General features: G+C 53.0%; 7 protein-coding genes across 7 annotated transcripts; 3 read left to right on the top strand and 4 right to left on the bottom strand.

Moving 5' to 3' along the window:
• Window positions 1-241: 241 nt before the first annotated feature.
• PFLUO_LOCUS4933 (adenyl-nucleotide exchange factor sse1) lies at window positions 242-2,744 on the bottom strand (the record flags this gene model as incomplete). The annotated part of the gene is made up of 5 exons (XM_073782331.1): window positions 242-562; window positions 625-936; window positions 997-2,443; window positions 2,520-2,551; window positions 2,670-2,744. The coding sequence occupies 5 exons, from the start codon at window positions 2,742-2,744 to the stop codon at window positions 242-244; spliced, it is 2,187 nt and encodes a 728-aa protein (XP_073638998.1).
• Window positions 2,745-3,418: 674 nt separating this feature from the next.
• Window positions 3,419-5,539, bottom strand: PFLUO_LOCUS4932 (uncharacterized protein; the record flags this gene model as incomplete). Its single annotated transcript, XM_073782330.1, has 1 exon — window positions 3,419-5,539. One exon carries the CDS (start codon window positions 5,537-5,539, stop codon window positions 3,419-3,421), a length of 2,121 nt encoding a protein of 706 aa, XP_073638997.1.
• Window positions 5,540-6,636: 1,097 nt separating this feature from the next.
• PFLUO_LOCUS4931 (uncharacterized protein) lies at window positions 6,637-7,899 on the top strand (the record flags this gene model as incomplete). Its single annotated transcript, XM_073782329.1, has 3 exons — window positions 6,637-6,939; window positions 6,999-7,729; window positions 7,794-7,899. 3 exons carry the CDS (start codon window positions 6,637-6,639, stop codon window positions 7,897-7,899), a joined length of 1,140 nt encoding a protein of 379 aa, XP_073638996.1.
• Window positions 7,900-7,982: 83 nt separating this feature from the next.
• Window positions 7,983-10,303, bottom strand: PFLUO_LOCUS4930 (uncharacterized protein; the record flags this gene model as incomplete). Its single annotated transcript, XM_073782328.1, has 4 exons — window positions 7,983-8,051; window positions 8,322-9,346; window positions 9,395-10,205; window positions 10,283-10,303. The coding sequence occupies 4 exons, from the start codon at window positions 10,301-10,303 to the stop codon at window positions 7,983-7,985; spliced, it is 1,926 nt and encodes a 641-aa protein (XP_073638995.1).
• Window positions 10,304-10,634: 331 nt separating this feature from the next.
• PFLUO_LOCUS4929 (uncharacterized protein) lies at window positions 10,635-11,068 on the bottom strand (the record flags this gene model as incomplete). Its single annotated transcript, XM_073782327.1, has 2 exons — window positions 10,635-10,940; window positions 10,991-11,068. The coding sequence occupies 2 exons, from the start codon at window positions 11,066-11,068 to the stop codon at window positions 10,635-10,637; spliced, it is 384 nt and encodes a 127-aa protein (XP_073638994.1).
• A 1,609-nt stretch (window positions 11,069-12,677) lies between these two features.
• Window positions 12,678-14,002, top strand: PFLUO_LOCUS4928 (uncharacterized protein; the record flags this gene model as incomplete). The annotated part of the gene is made up of 3 exons (XM_073782326.1): window positions 12,678-12,740; window positions 12,804-13,578; window positions 13,635-14,002. The coding sequence occupies 3 exons, from the start codon at window positions 12,678-12,680 to the stop codon at window positions 14,000-14,002; spliced, it is 1,206 nt and encodes a 401-aa protein (XP_073638993.1).
• Window positions 14,003-14,203: 201 nt separating this feature from the next.
• On the top strand, window positions 14,204-14,677 carry PFLUO_LOCUS4927 (uncharacterized protein; the record flags this gene model as incomplete). Its single annotated transcript, XM_073782325.1, has 4 exons — window positions 14,204-14,222; window positions 14,273-14,359; window positions 14,429-14,564; window positions 14,617-14,677. The coding sequence occupies 4 exons, from the start codon at window positions 14,204-14,206 to the stop codon at window positions 14,675-14,677; spliced, it is 303 nt and encodes a 100-aa protein (XP_073638992.1).
• Window positions 14,678-14,877: the final 200 nt, after the last annotated feature.

Genomic DNA, 14,877 nt, shown 5'->3' with positions numbered 1-14,877 from the left:
TCACAATTGCATTCATCTATTCATTGGGGAAGGGCATAACAAAAGAAAACCAACGATCTACATAATAACGGGTGTACCATTAGAAGAAGAAAAAGATGATGAAATCAACGATCAAACAACAAACGCTGATCGGTCTAAATTCGTTCGTGCAAAAACATCCCTCCTATTGCATCTCGAAGGGGGGAAGAGGAGACGGAAGGTCATCATATTCTCCAAGTCATTTCATTCCCTTTTTTTTGATTCACTGCTTCTCCCCAGTCTCGCCCTGTGCGGCGTCAGCATCCGCGGGGGCATCCTTCATCTCAGCGTCCGCCTCAGCGGCAGCAGGCTTGTTCTTCTCCTCCTCGGCCTTCTTGGCGTCTTCCGCGGCCTTCTTCTGGGCGGCGATGTCGGCGCGCTTCTTGGCGGCGGCTTCCTCCTCGGCCTTGCGGACGGCCTCGCGCTCGGCCTCGACCTTCTCGCGATAGCGTTGGATGATGGGGCCGGAGATGAAGCGGATCTCGTCCATCTTGGAGACGTACACGGACTTGGTGGTGTCCTCGCCCTCCTCGTAGAGCCAGTCCTGTGGGAGCAGGTGGTCAGCTTGATTATAATTACTGTAACAGACAATAGATTAGAACTTACCTCAACATCAGTCAGCTTGGCCCGCAGCTTGTCCTTCTCGTCATCGCTGGCAAATTCGGAGTAGACGCCATCGATCTTATCCCGCAGCTCGTAGATGGAGGACTCGAGCTCGTTCTTCTTCTCGTCGGTCTCGGCGACGAGCTTGTCTTCCATGTACATGGCGTTCTCGCGTTCGGTCAGAGCCTCCTTGGCAGCCTGGTCGATGCCAGCAGTGCCCGAGACAATGGGCAGGTCACCCTTGCGGACCTGCTTCTTGACCTTGCGAGTCTTCTTGGGCTGCTCCTCGCCGTTGGCGGCGTCGGTGTCCATGGCCTATTGCAGATAACCGTCAGTTAAAAATGTTCCAGAGATATCATCGGAAAAACAACTTACATCGCCTTCCTTCTTCTCGCCCTCCTCGGGCACAGGCTCCTCAACCTCCATGTCCTCAACGTAGTATCCGGACTCAACGTTGAGAATACCGTGCAGGTTCAGACGAGCCTTGAGCTTGCAGATCATGAAGTCGTTGTTGGCATCAGCCTTGACACCCTTGACCGAGAAGCGGCCAATCCACGGGTTGAGCTTGCCCGGCAGCTGCTCGGGCTTAGCATAGCGAGCCTCGAGATCGAAGGCCTGCTTGCGGTAGAAAGTGAGGATCTTGGTCGAGGGCATGACGTTGCCGCGGCTGAACACAGTGAGGCTGGTGTCCTCATCCGGGATATCGGGCGACTGCTCCCAGGTGAAGTCGATGGGGTAGTTGACAATGTCGTGGACGGAGAAGTCACGCACGCGGAAGACGGGCGAGAGGGTGGCACAGCTGAAGGCGCAGCCACGAGCAATGGCCTCGTCCTGGTTCAGGGTGAACGAGAGGTTCTTGCCGAAGAACTTGGAGATGGCTTCCTTGACAGCGGGCACACGCGTGCAGCCGCCAACCATCTCAATGTGGTCAATGTCCTCCGCCTTCAGCTTGGCCTCAGCGAGGGCCTGCTCCACGGGGACGGTGATCCGGTCCAGAAGCGGGCGAACCATATCCTCGAGCTCGTCACGCTTCACCATGGCGCGAACATCGACATCCTCCATCAGGGACTCAATGCTCAAGGGTGCCTGCGGGTTGGCCGACAGCACCTTCTTGAGCTTCTCAGCAGCAGCCAGGGTACGAGCCCAGGCCTTGGGGTGGGTACGGATGTCGACCTTGAACTTCTCCTTGAACTCATCGGCGAAGTGCTCGGTGAGAGCCTTGTCGAAGTTGCGGCCACCGAAGTGGCGGTCGTAGGCAGTGGACTTGACGTTCAGCTCACCCTTGCGGAACTCGACAATGGACGCGGTGTAGTCGCTGTAGCCGATGTCGACAAACATCACGCGGCGGGGCTTCTCCTCGGGGCCGGGGAGGTCCAGCTTGGTGATACCGTAGCCGAGGGCAGTGGCGGTGGTGTCGTTGATGAGGCGGAGCACATTGAGACCAGCGATATCACCGGCATCGATCATCGCCCGGCGCTGCACATCGGTGAACCAAGCGGGAACGCTCAGGGTGACATCGGAAACGGGCAGCCTCAGCTCTTTGGAGGTGATATCCTTGATCTTCTGAAGGTACATGGCCACCAGCTGGATAGCGGTGAACTTCTCCTTCTTGCCCAAGTAGTTGACCTCGACGCCGGCCTGGCCATTGACGTCACAGATGGGTGCGGTGCTGTACTCCTGCTCGACCTGGAGGTCCGGGTCGCCGAAGCTGCGGCCGATGAGGCGTTTGAGGCCGCCCACGGTGTTCTTCAGGTTGGAGGTCTCTTGTGTCTTGGCAGATTCACCAATGGCTCTGCTGCGGGCGTTGAATCCGACCAGAGACCTATAGGGCACCAAAAAAAAATCGAGTCAGCCTTTCAAAATCCGAATTTGAGGTTAATTCTCCCAATGTCACTTACGGAGTCTGACGGTTGGAAACTTCATTGGTAATCTGTAGTAATTATAAAAAATCCATGGTCAGTATCAATTCCTGGCAAGCCTTGTGACGTTGGGATGAGGTGAAGATCCCAAAAAAAAATCCGCAAGACTGGGGCGGGGCAGGCACGCACAATGTCTATACCCTTGTTGCGAGCAACACCGATCTTGGTGCTCTGCGCACCAAAATCTATACCGACAACGCTCATTGTAGGGAGGAAATGGGGGGTGAATGCGGGATTGGGGGGAGTAGTTGGGAGGTGGGAAGGGAGGATGGCAGAAGGCGGGAGGAGTGGGAGAATTTGCAGCGCCACTCGTTTATTGGATGGGCAGATAACAGGGCCGATCAGCGGTCAGATATAGTCGGGTATGTGGTGGTCAAACAAATGGAGGGAAGGGAGAGGAAGATAGAAGAGAATGCGAGAGGCAACTTTTTGCAGCGGTAATCGTCTCTACCTGGCCAGACTGTGGTGGTGCCATCGAACCTTCTGGCGGCTGCTGGATACATCTACGGCATTCACCGCCTGGGATTCTGGGACGCAGAAAAAACACTTGACCGCCCGGAGGAGGGGCATTACATAATCCCCCCCGGTGATTGTGGCTGGGTCTACATCTATCGATAAGGCAAGTTAGTGCACGGAGAGAGGACTACAGAAACACACAGTATAGTTGGAGCTATAAGATGCAGCAAGAAACACATCCCCCATCTTTAGTCAACCCGAAGCAGAGCAAGACAGCAAGGGACCACAGATCATAAGAATACAGGTGGCAATCCACCGGGTGGAAACGCGGCGCCGAGCGAGAAAGAAAAAAAGAAAAAAGAAAAGAAAAAGAAAAGTGGGACAGATTGACGTCAAAGAACATGCTCGGCCAACCTTCTCTGTTAGACCATGTCGCTTGCGTCGGATTTTTGAAACCCTCTGCGCAACTTCTTTAACAGCGACGCTCGCCGCCCTTCTGGGTCTGGAGGACGACTGTCTCGACTCTCAAGAGGACTCGCAAGAGTGGAATCGCTGGCCACAGGCCGGGCTTCTTCCGTTTGCTGCTCGCCATCAGGGTCGCCCATATTACTCCTTGGGTGGATCGTCATGACTTCTGCAATATCAATAGAGGAGCGGCGGGGTGGCGGTTCCAGCGCAGCAGCTAATACAGCCGGGTCGGGCCCCGGAGGAATACTACCAGTAGTACTCTCATCCACACTGGTGGTGTTGGCCGACGATCGGGCAGGGCGAGCATAGAGCAACTTCTTCTGGTCCTCTTCGCTCATGAGAGTTTCCGCATTCCAGGGCAATGAGACCGAGTTGTCCGAGATGGTGGGCACGGAATCGGTCGATTCATGCGTGGGAAGGTGAATCCGAGGCACATTGGGCAGAGGAGCCAAACGGTTTGCCATAATGGATGGCCCGCTGTCGTTCTTGTTGACAAAGTAGCCATCGGACAGTTGCGCTGCAGGCGCAAATCGGCCTTCGATCTTGTCTGGGGGTCGTACAGGAACGGACCGCCGGCGCACCAGACTGGTGCGGAAGGTATCCACGTTGACGTTGAGCTCATCACCCTGCGCCCTGGCCTGCTTGATTGCTTCCTCGGGTGTTGTATAAGCATCAGCCGCGGCGGCATCAGCCCGGGGTCCTCCCCAGGTGCGCTGGCCTGCCGTGCAAATTCCATACACCATGTAGATCCAGTTGAAGAAGGGATTGAAGATGAACATCAACGGATACAACCAGGCTTTGAACCGTTTGAGCCGGGCTCCAAAGTAAAACATCAGCAGATAGTTCAGCCCCAGCGCTACCGCAATGAAGCCGATAGGAACCTCCTTGACCGATTTGGCGGTGGTCATCAGAGCAATGACCATGATGAAGAAAAGGAGTGCGGTAGTTCGAATGGTGTTTTGTAGGAAACGGACCAAGCAGAGCATGGGATAACGTCTCCACAACCGGGCATCCGTGAGCATGCAGACTTCGTTCGTGACGAACCCCAGGAACCATCGGCGCCGTTGTTTCAACAGACTGCCGAATGTCCGGACGGCTTCGGTCTTGCAGAAAGCGGACGTGCACATCTGAATCTGATACCGCTCCTTGGCTCCGATCATAAAGAGATGAGTGAGCCACCGATCCTCGCCCAGATGACACTTCCCGTAATCGAAAAGGTCATCACACTGCTCGGCTTTGTCGGCAAAGTAATATTTGGCCATCTTCCGGAACGCAGAGAACCGTAGGATTGTTAAAGCGCCAGGGAGACAAGTCACGGCTCCGCATCCAGACTCGACCGAGCGCTCAAAAAGCTGCCCATGGACATACTCCATGTCCTGAAGGATTGTGAGCACGTTCCACTTTTCTGTGGTTGAGGTGATGATGCCAGTCATGGCCAACATGGAGCGCTTGCTTCCCGGCTTGAGCTCCATGTCGTACATGAAATTTTGTAGACAGAGTTTGTCGATGAGGCAGTCCGAATCTATGAACAGCAGGAAGAGATCATCATGGCGTTTCAGGTATTCGGCGTAGACCTTGTCGATCAGCTTGAAAGTCTGCTTTTGACAATGTCGTTTCCCGCCGTGTATGAACCGAGAAATTGTGATCCGAGCTCCCTTATACACGACGTCGATGCTCTGGGGGTAGCTATGAAACAGGAGCGGAACTCCCAGATGGGTGATCACCTGCAAGTAGGACTCATCCACCGCGTTCCCATCGTATGAGAGAAACACATGGATGCAATTGGTCGGATACTCGGATTCGACCACCGAGTCAACCGCCTTGATCAGCACCTCTGGCTTCTCTTTGTACACCGGCATCACAACGACTGTCTTCGGGGCCGTCCGGTCATCCAGTACTTCCTTGATTCGTTTCGTGCGACCCAGCGAGCTGGTGGAGAGTCGGTAAACACAAAAGAGCCACGGGCCAACCAGGAGAACCGAGAACGACCAGAAGGCAAACCACTGGAGTCCCATCACCATCCCGTGAGGGAGGTGCTCGGTGAGAGGGGCGGGCAGCGGGAGTGTGACAAGCATGGCGGGAAGAAAAGCCAGTCTACCATTCCGCCTCTCTTGTTAGCCGACTCTTGAAGATATCTAATCAAAAGGCAACGTACCGTAGGACTATGAATAGGACGGTCATCAGCGCCGCAAGACACTGTACACTCCAGTGGTCGGCCTTTTGGAAGACCTTGACGAAACAATAGAGAAACGCGGCCAGCCATAGGAGCCACTCAATGATTGCCGCCAGCATAAACGGTCCAATGACTGACAAATAAATGATCTCGTCGAGGTTAGCATGTCAACCCGGGGCCCAGCATGGGTTCACTTACATCCTTGACCGGCCAGTGATATTCTGTTGGAGTTCCTCCGCTGTCGCCCTCCATCTTGCACGATATCGCCCACCGGCGATCCTGGATATCTCGATTATTGTGTGTTTTGTGATTTCGACCGATGTCCTGGATTCTTTGAACAGAGCCAATGCAGTTCACATATAATAGAGGTCGCGAAGTGATGAAGTCTTGCCGCATGCAACTTGAGAAAGCAGCGAGATAACGGGGGCCACAGTCGAACGGCAAGATCGAGTCCGAAGAGGGAATGGATTGCAGTACTAGTGTCAGGATGAGGCAAAGAAGGAGGACAGGGCAGATTAAACCCGTTTTGGTCTGCGGTCCTCAGGCAGGTGCAACCGGTTCAAATGAACTGTCCGATGCTACGGCCGCAGACAGTCAATGTGGATTCAAGGTTATACAGATCTAGAATATTTTCGGCCTCTATATTCTCCATTGCAACTACCCTGTTCTCTGCACCATCTCTAGGTACTGTGCCTGGTCTCCATGTATCGCCATGTCTACTATAGATCCAGACTCGGTGCCTATCTAGGCCTAGTGTGGTAGCCTCAGGCACCCAAAATAGAGCTGTACCGCAAAAAATTATTTCGGTGATCCATGATTCAGCCATTATTCACATTCATGCGACTATTCCGCAGCTTCGTGCAGAATTTCTCCCGCGCACCCCGTGACTCAACTCACCCTTTGTCGAGTCACTCTTCCAGTGTCTCTGAGTCACATTCTTCCCTTGACCCTTCAGCACGACCGCTTCAGCGATCCCCGCCCGATCACACATCCGCAACCATGGCTGAGGTAGAGAAGACCGCGAACGCGGAGGCCGAGAAGGACGTCCAGAACGTGCTCGCAGAGCTGCAGGAGGAGGCGGGCGACAAGGCGCCCAAGGAGGACGCCGACGAGGCCCGCATCGTCGCCGAAGCGGCCAAGCTGGGCGAAAAATCAGAGCAGACCGAGGAGAAGTCCGAATCCGCGAGACCACAGCGCCAGTATACCGGTGCGCGCGGTGGCCGCGGCGGCAAGCGCAACAATGCCAAGTTTGACCCCTCGTCGCTGAAGGAGACGGATGATCCGGTGGAGATCCGCAAGCAGGTATGCGCAGAATGGGTTTTGTCTTTCTTGTCTCTCTTTTCTAACCCTTCCCGTGTTAGGTCGAGTTCTATTTCTCCGACTCCAACCTCCCCATGGATAAGTTCCTCCTGTCCAAGGTGGGCGGAACCGCCAACAACGCCGTGCCCTTGGACCTGCTTCACTCGTTCAAGCGCATGCACCGCTTCCAGCCGTTCAGCGCCATCGTCGAGGCCCTCAAGTCGTCCGAGACTCTGGAGCTCGTCGAAGACAACACCGCCGTGAAGCGCAAGCAGCCCCTGCCCGAGTCCGTGACCAACATGCCCGACCCCAGCGTCGTCAAGGTCTTCGAGGACGAGGCCATGGCCCGCAGCGTCTACGCCAAGGGCTTCGGATCGGAGGATGCCGACACCCAGCTCGAGATCGAGGCGTTCTTCGCCAAGTATGGACCCGTCAACGCTATCCGTCTGCGCCGGACCGCGGACAAGTCGTTCAAGGGCAGCGTCTTCGTTGAATTTGCCTCGGAGGACAAGCAGAAGGAGTTCCTGGCCCTTGAACCCAAGCCCCAGTGGAAGGGTCAGGACCTGCTCATCAAGAGCAAGAAGAATTACTGTGACGAGAAGGTGGAAGAGATCAAGGCCGGCAAGCTCAGGTCCAACTATAACCGCGGCGGCCGCGGCCGGGGTGGACAACGTGGTGGTCGCGGTGGTCGTGGTGGCGACCGTGACCGCAACAAGGAGCGTGACTGGCGGGAGCGCCGCGATGAGGACAAGAAGAATGGCTTCCAGGACCGCAAGGCTGAGAAGGATTCTCGGTGAGTTTGTTCAACAATCCCCGAATCACTTATTGAGATGCATTGTACTGACAGATGTTCGCAGTGGTGTCCCCGTGGTGCAGGCCACTGAGTCGGCAGGCCAGAAGCGAGGCCGCGAGGAGGATGCAAATGGCGACCACCCGGCCAAGAAGGTGGATGCCAAGGAGTAAACGAGGATGTCTTCGGTTATTAGGTCTTTCATGGCAGGGTATTGAAGTGTTACGAACCCATTTCTGGCGTTTATGTCGCTTGTTTAATCATGGATGAGCTGGGCCATGCCTATCGCAATGGCCTTGGCGGAAATGCTTAGGATATTGTTGATCTGTCTCGGAATTGTATAAACCAAAAGTTTCATTGATCACCTGCAGAGTACTAACTGTCCACGGGGGGAGACCATTGATACAAATGTAAGCCTGCAGTGTCCAATATGGGCAACATACGTAGGTCCGGAAGAAAGATTGTATTCAATGCCAGTACCTCGTGGATATTCCAAGAGGCTATCTACATATCACCAACGTTTCCACGATGTCCTATTTCTTTTTTTCGTCTTATCAACCACGTCAACCCACTGCGATCGCAATCCCCTTCTCACCAGCGCCGTATCAACAGCTTTCCGCTGGTCTCCCTGTACCAGGACCTCCATGACCCCCTTCACGCCACCCGTCGCCTGGGTGACACTCGTGCTACTGGCGCACTTTTTCTGCAGCTCCTCCGCAAGCAGACTAGGCGTGATACCAAAGATCTCCAGGTTCGTGACCTTGGTCACGGTCTTGGTGCCTGTGCGCTTCTCGATCGTGACGAGCGCTTTGGGTGTTGCGCCGGCTTTGGCCTTCACGTCCGCAAGTGTCTGGCCTGGTTTCAGGATGGCGTAGTGCGGTTGCAGGAAGGAGGAGTCTTCGACGATGCGTTTCAGGAGACCGTCACGGGTGGTCTTCCCCCGCGCGAGTGTGCCCTTGTCTTCGGTGGATGACGAGGTAAATATAGTGGTGGCGAGAAATGGGTTGAGGGTGATGATGCGCCGGTTTTCTTGCGAGATAAGAGGCGGATCTTGTGACTGGATGTACTGATCCAGGTGGTTTGAGACATCGGAATACTTGTAGTAGTTTCTTGGGTTCCCCGCCCCGAGAGATGGGAAAATGGCCGGGGTCAGCTTGCTTGTTGGTCTGTATAGACTCAGAACGGTAAGCGATTGTCCTACCGACAAATCGTTACCATTTGCGTCAGCTGGTTTCTTGTCCTCGGAGGGCTTGGCCTTCCCGGCATTATCAACTGCATTCCGCGACGGTAGCTTGTATGGCACAAACCGCTCCACCCGGTGGTCGTCGAAGTCAACATCCAGAATGACGGTTTCCTGTCCGCTGCGGTCTTTCGCCTTCACCAACTGCATCTTGTCCAGGTGTTTGATGAACTTCTTGACGTTTTTCCAGCTGGTCTTCTTAATGTTATAAAACTGAGCTTGCTGTGCCGAGTAAATGGGGAGGAAAGGGGTGATGAAGTTTGATATCAACGCCGAGGGTGTTATCGGGAGTGACAAGCCATGGTTTGGTGCCGATGGATTGTCGCCCTTGAGCTTGAAGAGGGCATAGATGAAAGACTTTATAAATGCGTCATCAATTTCTGGAGGCTATTAGCGGCGTGTATGACTCCATGCGATCTTCAATATACCTTTCGTTGACGGCTCCTTTTCCTCGACCACGGGCTCTTCCGCAGGGGCCGGCTGTTCATTTGCAGCGGGAACCTCCTCTTGGTCCTCGAGCGTAAGTCCTTCAACACCCTCTTCCACTCCACCGGCTTCTTCGTCCCAGCCCTGTAGGTACTCCGGAGCGGGACGACCGGGGCGAGGCGAAGAGCTCCAGGCCCACAGCTCGTCCCCTTCCCAATGTAGCCCACGAACCGCATGGCCCTTGGTGCCCTGCACCTCTCCCAATGCCGAGACATCGATCTCACAAATTCCCACGAATGACGGCACAGTGTGTCGATCTACGCTTGCCACAGCGACCACCGCGCCCTTGACTGCGCGTGGCGGGAACGGCGGCTCATTGGCTAGACCGGGCGTCATCAAGTCCGCACCGCCATGCAGCTTTCGCATCACGATCTCCGGAGTATAGAGCAGCGGGATAATGTTGGGGTTATTCCATAATGTGTAGACTGTGGGATACAGGCGTCTGTCCGCCCCCGGGCCGTGTTCTAGCTTGAACCAGAGTACCCGGTCTTCGCCGTCCGGGTGGGCGCCAACATAGACAATACCCTGGACCTCTTTGAGGTCGGGCCCCGCAGTTGTTGTGAATCGTGCAGTCTGCGAGTTATCGGGGAGGAGGGCATTGCGGATTGTGGAGAGGTTCGATGAGGGGCCCGAGGCAGCTGGATCACTTGCGTCGCCGGCCGGGGTTGTGGGCACGGAGATGTTGTAGTCGCTGATGATCTGTTCGGCAATCTTCCTCCTGTCTGACGATCGCAAGGGTGCTAAGTTTTTGATCTGGTTGTTGTTGGTGTTGTCAGTCTTCCTCGAATCATGGAGGGGCAGGTGCGGGGATGGCAAAGAGCTCTGCGCACCGTCGGCTTCTTCTTGAACATGGTCGCGGACGAGGTAGATCAGTCCTGGATTCGTCCTGTTCCGAGAAGAAGGAAGAGGAAGCTGGGAGAGAAAGGTGGGAGGAATAATAATCGTGGTGGGATGTTGCAGGTGGAAATATAGAAAAGAGCGGTGGTTGCGTCTCCACATGGAACAAATCCGTACATACAAAGTGGGAAGAATGTTGATGGCAGCCATGAATCCAGCAGTCACAGAGAACTAGTCAAATCGATCGTCATAGTAGTCGATTCCATAGCCATCGTAGTGATAGTCATCGTGCCCAGACGCGTCTTAATCAGGCTCAGCGTCGTCGTAGTAAAGTCGTTGTCGGAGCTACAGCCGTTCGGATCGTAGTATGTATGACTCCTCGCAGCCTTCGCTGTCATATTGTTCCTCGGTGTCATCGCCACGGCCATGCTGGTGCTCATCTTGCTGTGAATCATGGGCTTGTTGATCTCCCACTGTCTCTCGCGCCGCAGACGATCGAGATAGTTCTTGTTCAGCATAATCCTGCACATAATTTTCTCGAAGAGCATCCCGGATGGCCTTGGGTTCTTCGTAGTTGTCGTGATTCTCGTGCTTCAGCCCGTAAGCGAGCATGAAGTCCTTCTTGTTGGCACCCGACCGGTCGTCTGGGTGCTTGGGGGATCATCGTCTGAAGAAGCTGAATGTGGAAAAGGCATGCGGACAGAGGTGGTCGATTTCCAAGTGGCGGTCTTCGTGGATGTTGGGATGCAGAATGGGTTACCAGCGGGCGGAAGAGCCATTCTAAACACACAAAACTTTACTATATGACGGTTCAACCATTTCCGCATGTAAATTTGGTGGTCGATGAAAGAGGAGAGAAAAGAAAGAGAGAAGCTCGTTATATACATCAAAGCAGCGGCTGAGGCAGTGCGAACCAGGGCGCCACGCAGCCTCAGGTAGTAGTATATCAAAAATTCGATAGAAGAGAGACAAAAGAAGCGAGAGAAGTAAACGAGGCTTTTAGAAATTGGGGAAGGTCTGAGGGCAAATTAGATGTGAGTTCTTCTTAGACTATGATCAGGTATATGAGAATGGACTTACACCCCGGCTCCCGTAGTGACCCTGAATGAGACCACTTCATTCTTATTCAAGTATCTCACTACGGTTTCAACGTTTTTACACTCCTGTCTGTGCTTCCGTATTATGAGAATTGTGAGCTTATCCAGTGCTCCATGAAAGAAAGCATGTCAAGGTCCCTCTTGCATACACGTCGTTTCCCTATGATACTCGACCTAGAAATCAACGCTTTGCTCATGAAACTGGAAATCCTACAACGATATTTTGTTATCGCTCAAAAACAGACGGATGAACCTTGTTTTGTACAGCGAGAGTGTTCCTAGACCTTTTTGATCCATGTGAATGAGCAGAGTAGTACTTGCTGTCTGTTTTACAAGGTAACAAGCCATTTTCGATGCCCAATTTACCTTGCGCCTGAGAACAGATGCTACAAATGGTAGTGAAATGTCTGAAGTGCCCACCAGCCACGTGATGTTGACAATAGGAGCTATGAAGGACACTCGTACGGAGTAATGGGCACTCCTTTCCGGTCTCCATCTTCCCCTATTTTATTATTATTATTGTCTGTTATTTTTTGGACTGTTAAGTTTGGCCCACAATAATGGTCCTTCCGGCTAGCTTCCCCATATCGCCATTCACTTGCCTTTTCCGATGGGTTGCCTTCTCAAACTTTTCCTAAGCCACCTCCTGAAATACTAGAGCCCAACTTCGATTACTGGTCTTCCATATCTCTAGTCCACTCGAGAAGTAGTCCCTTGTCTATGCATGGCTATTTATCGGGTAATTTAGTTCGCCTGGTCTCTATGTGGAAAACAAAGGTAATACTAATGTGGAAAAGACGAGTGTTTTTTTTAATCACGTGAAAATAAATGCGCGCTACTGTCAGGGGGATCCGAGCTAGCGATCAATTAGGCTTAAACTTGCTATCCGAGCCTATAATATTGGGTGGCTAGGGGGATTTAAAATTAACTAAACGCTAAGATTCGAAAATAAAAAAAAACCTCCACGTGGATCCCGCGCATGTCAACGTCTGGCCAACGGTTCTGTTGGTCAGCTAAGCGAGTCCAGGGACTCGGGCACTGTAGGAACTACCCGAGCCTGCTACAATTGGTCCGCCGCCGAGCTCGTCCACGGATAGGGGCGGCCAACGTCTAGAAGCAGTCTAGAAAGGCTCCGCCTAGGGCTCCATGATTAGGGTACCCCCGGAACCAATCAATCGATCATGCGATTCATGTAAATAAAAATTTCTACCAGGGGGCGGGAGAGCTCTCTTATCATTGCTCTTCACTCGGATTTGCTTTTTGTTTCCTGGAAGCAACACTGCATACAGATATGTCTACTTCAACAATCCAGACGGTAGAGCCGGTGGTCTGCCACTTGAAGGCCGAAGCCGAGGTATTTCTTTCTCATGTCCCTTCGAGGCGGCGATTTTTTCAATCATGCTGACACCCCGCGAAGCCGAAAGATATCACGTATGGCTTTTTGAGATCGAAAATCCCGGCGCATTGCTTTGAGCGTTCCGCGCTCAAGGCATTTGCATACCTGTTCCGCGACATTGTCTATGCATCTGCGCTTGTGTGGCTCGCCCTGAAGATCGATCTTCTGCCGTCGCCAACGCTCCGTGCCGGAGCTTGGATCCTTTATACCTTCGTCCAGGGCTGCGTTGGAACCGGAATGTGGATTATCGGTCACGAATGTGGACACGGCGCCTTCTCCCAATTCCCTTTGCTCAATGATGTTGTTGGATGGGCTATTCATTCGGCTCTCATGGTGCCCTACTTTTCGTGGAAGATCACCCATGCTCGTCACCATCGGTACCATGCCCACATTGACAAAGATGTGGTCTTTGTTCCTCCGACTGAAGCCGAGATCGAGAACCAGCAGCCCACCCTCTACACCAAATTTATTGAGCTGGTTGAAGAAACGCCTCTCTATCATGCCGTCACGTTACTCGGCCATCAGCTGTTTGGGTGGCAACTATATATGCTGTTTAACGTCAGCGCCGGTAATAAGAGCCTGCCGCCCAAAAGCACCGGCGTCAGGATGTTTCGGAACAGTCATGTTGATCCCTTTGGCTCCTTGTTCAAGGATTCGCAAGCCCATCTAGTGGCGATTACTGACCTGGGTCTTCTGCTCGTGGGAGGTGCGCTTTACTATCTGGCTACACAGATTGGTGCATGGAAGGTTGCGCTGCTCTACGTTGTGCCCTATCTCTGGGTCCACCAATGGCTAGGTAAAATTATCTCGTTCAAACTTTACAGTCTTAAAATTCTAACCTTTCTCAAACAGTCGCCATCACCTACCTGCATCACACTCACCCCACCGTCCCACACTATGATGAGAAGGCCTGGACCTTTGTCAAAGGCGCACTTTGCACGGTCGATCGACGATTCGGCTTTATCGGACGCCACTTCTTCCACGAAATCATTGACTATCACGTTGTCCACCACCTGTTCCCCCGGATTCCTTTCTACCATGCGGAGGAGGCAACGGATGTAATTGTGCCTTTCCTTGGAGACCAGTATCACCTCGATCAGGGATTCTATCTGAAGTCTCTGGTCGACACGTTCGGTACCTGTAAGGTCAAGCATAATGCTGACTCGGAGGGGGCCTTGCATTGGAAACTGGAGCAAGGTGCAAGCAAAAAGCAAAGCTAGGCTACTGTTGCATTTGCCTGGTTCTCTTTTCTTTTTCGTGGTTTTCTCTTTGTGGGTACATAATTAGAGATATAAAGACTACATAGACAGATAGACGAGAATTAATACCCGATCTCGGAAATACTTCCGAACCCCCACGGTGATCCCCCGCCTCACCTCTTCATCTCCACTTCACCCTCTCTCATAACCACGACACTCAGAATGCCTGTCTACCACATTGGTAAAAACAACTCCGTTGTCCTATAAATTGCGGTAGATTGACTAGACTAGTCCTCTTCCGCCTCAAACCGGGCGTGACCCCGGCCCAGCTATCGGCCTGGTCGCAGACTACCCAAGCGATGGTGGGGAAGATTCCTGGTGAGTGTAACTATGGTTATACCCCAGTAGTCAAAAATCAGCCAGTCACTAATAGAGAATGTATAACAGGGCTCACTTCCATCAAGGCCGGACAGCCGTTGCCCATCTCCGTTCCCCGCGCCAAGGGATTTGATATGGGCCTCGTGGCTGTATTGGAGACGCCGGAACATGTTGCTACCTATGCCACGCACCCGGCTCATCTCGAGTCAGTTTTCATCCGCCTGTAGACGTGTACCATTACTGATGATTTTCTGTAGAGTTCATAAGATGCGGGAGGAGCTGTGCGACGATACATTGGCGTATGATCTGGAGTTCTAGTGTATACATACTCCTAAGCAATTGTCTTCTAGACACAGAAAGAAACTTTAACAGTCCAACGATTCCATTCATGAAAAAAAAAATGAAGAGTAGACCGTGCGTAGGGCCGCTATATATCCCCCATCTAGGGGCAGGAGAAAGGTAAAAAGGGGGCAGGATACCTGATCCAACCAAAGAAGAAAAATCAAATCAGTCAGTCA

The sequence above is a fragment of the Penicillium psychrofluorescens genome (assembly GCF_964197705.1).
Source record: "Penicillium psychrofluorescens genome assembly, chromosome: 3".
NCBI classification, from domain to species: Eukaryota; Fungi; Ascomycota; class Eurotiomycetes; order Eurotiales; family Aspergillaceae; genus Penicillium; species Penicillium psychrofluorescens.
This window is presented reverse-complemented; position numbering and strand designations above follow the sequence as displayed.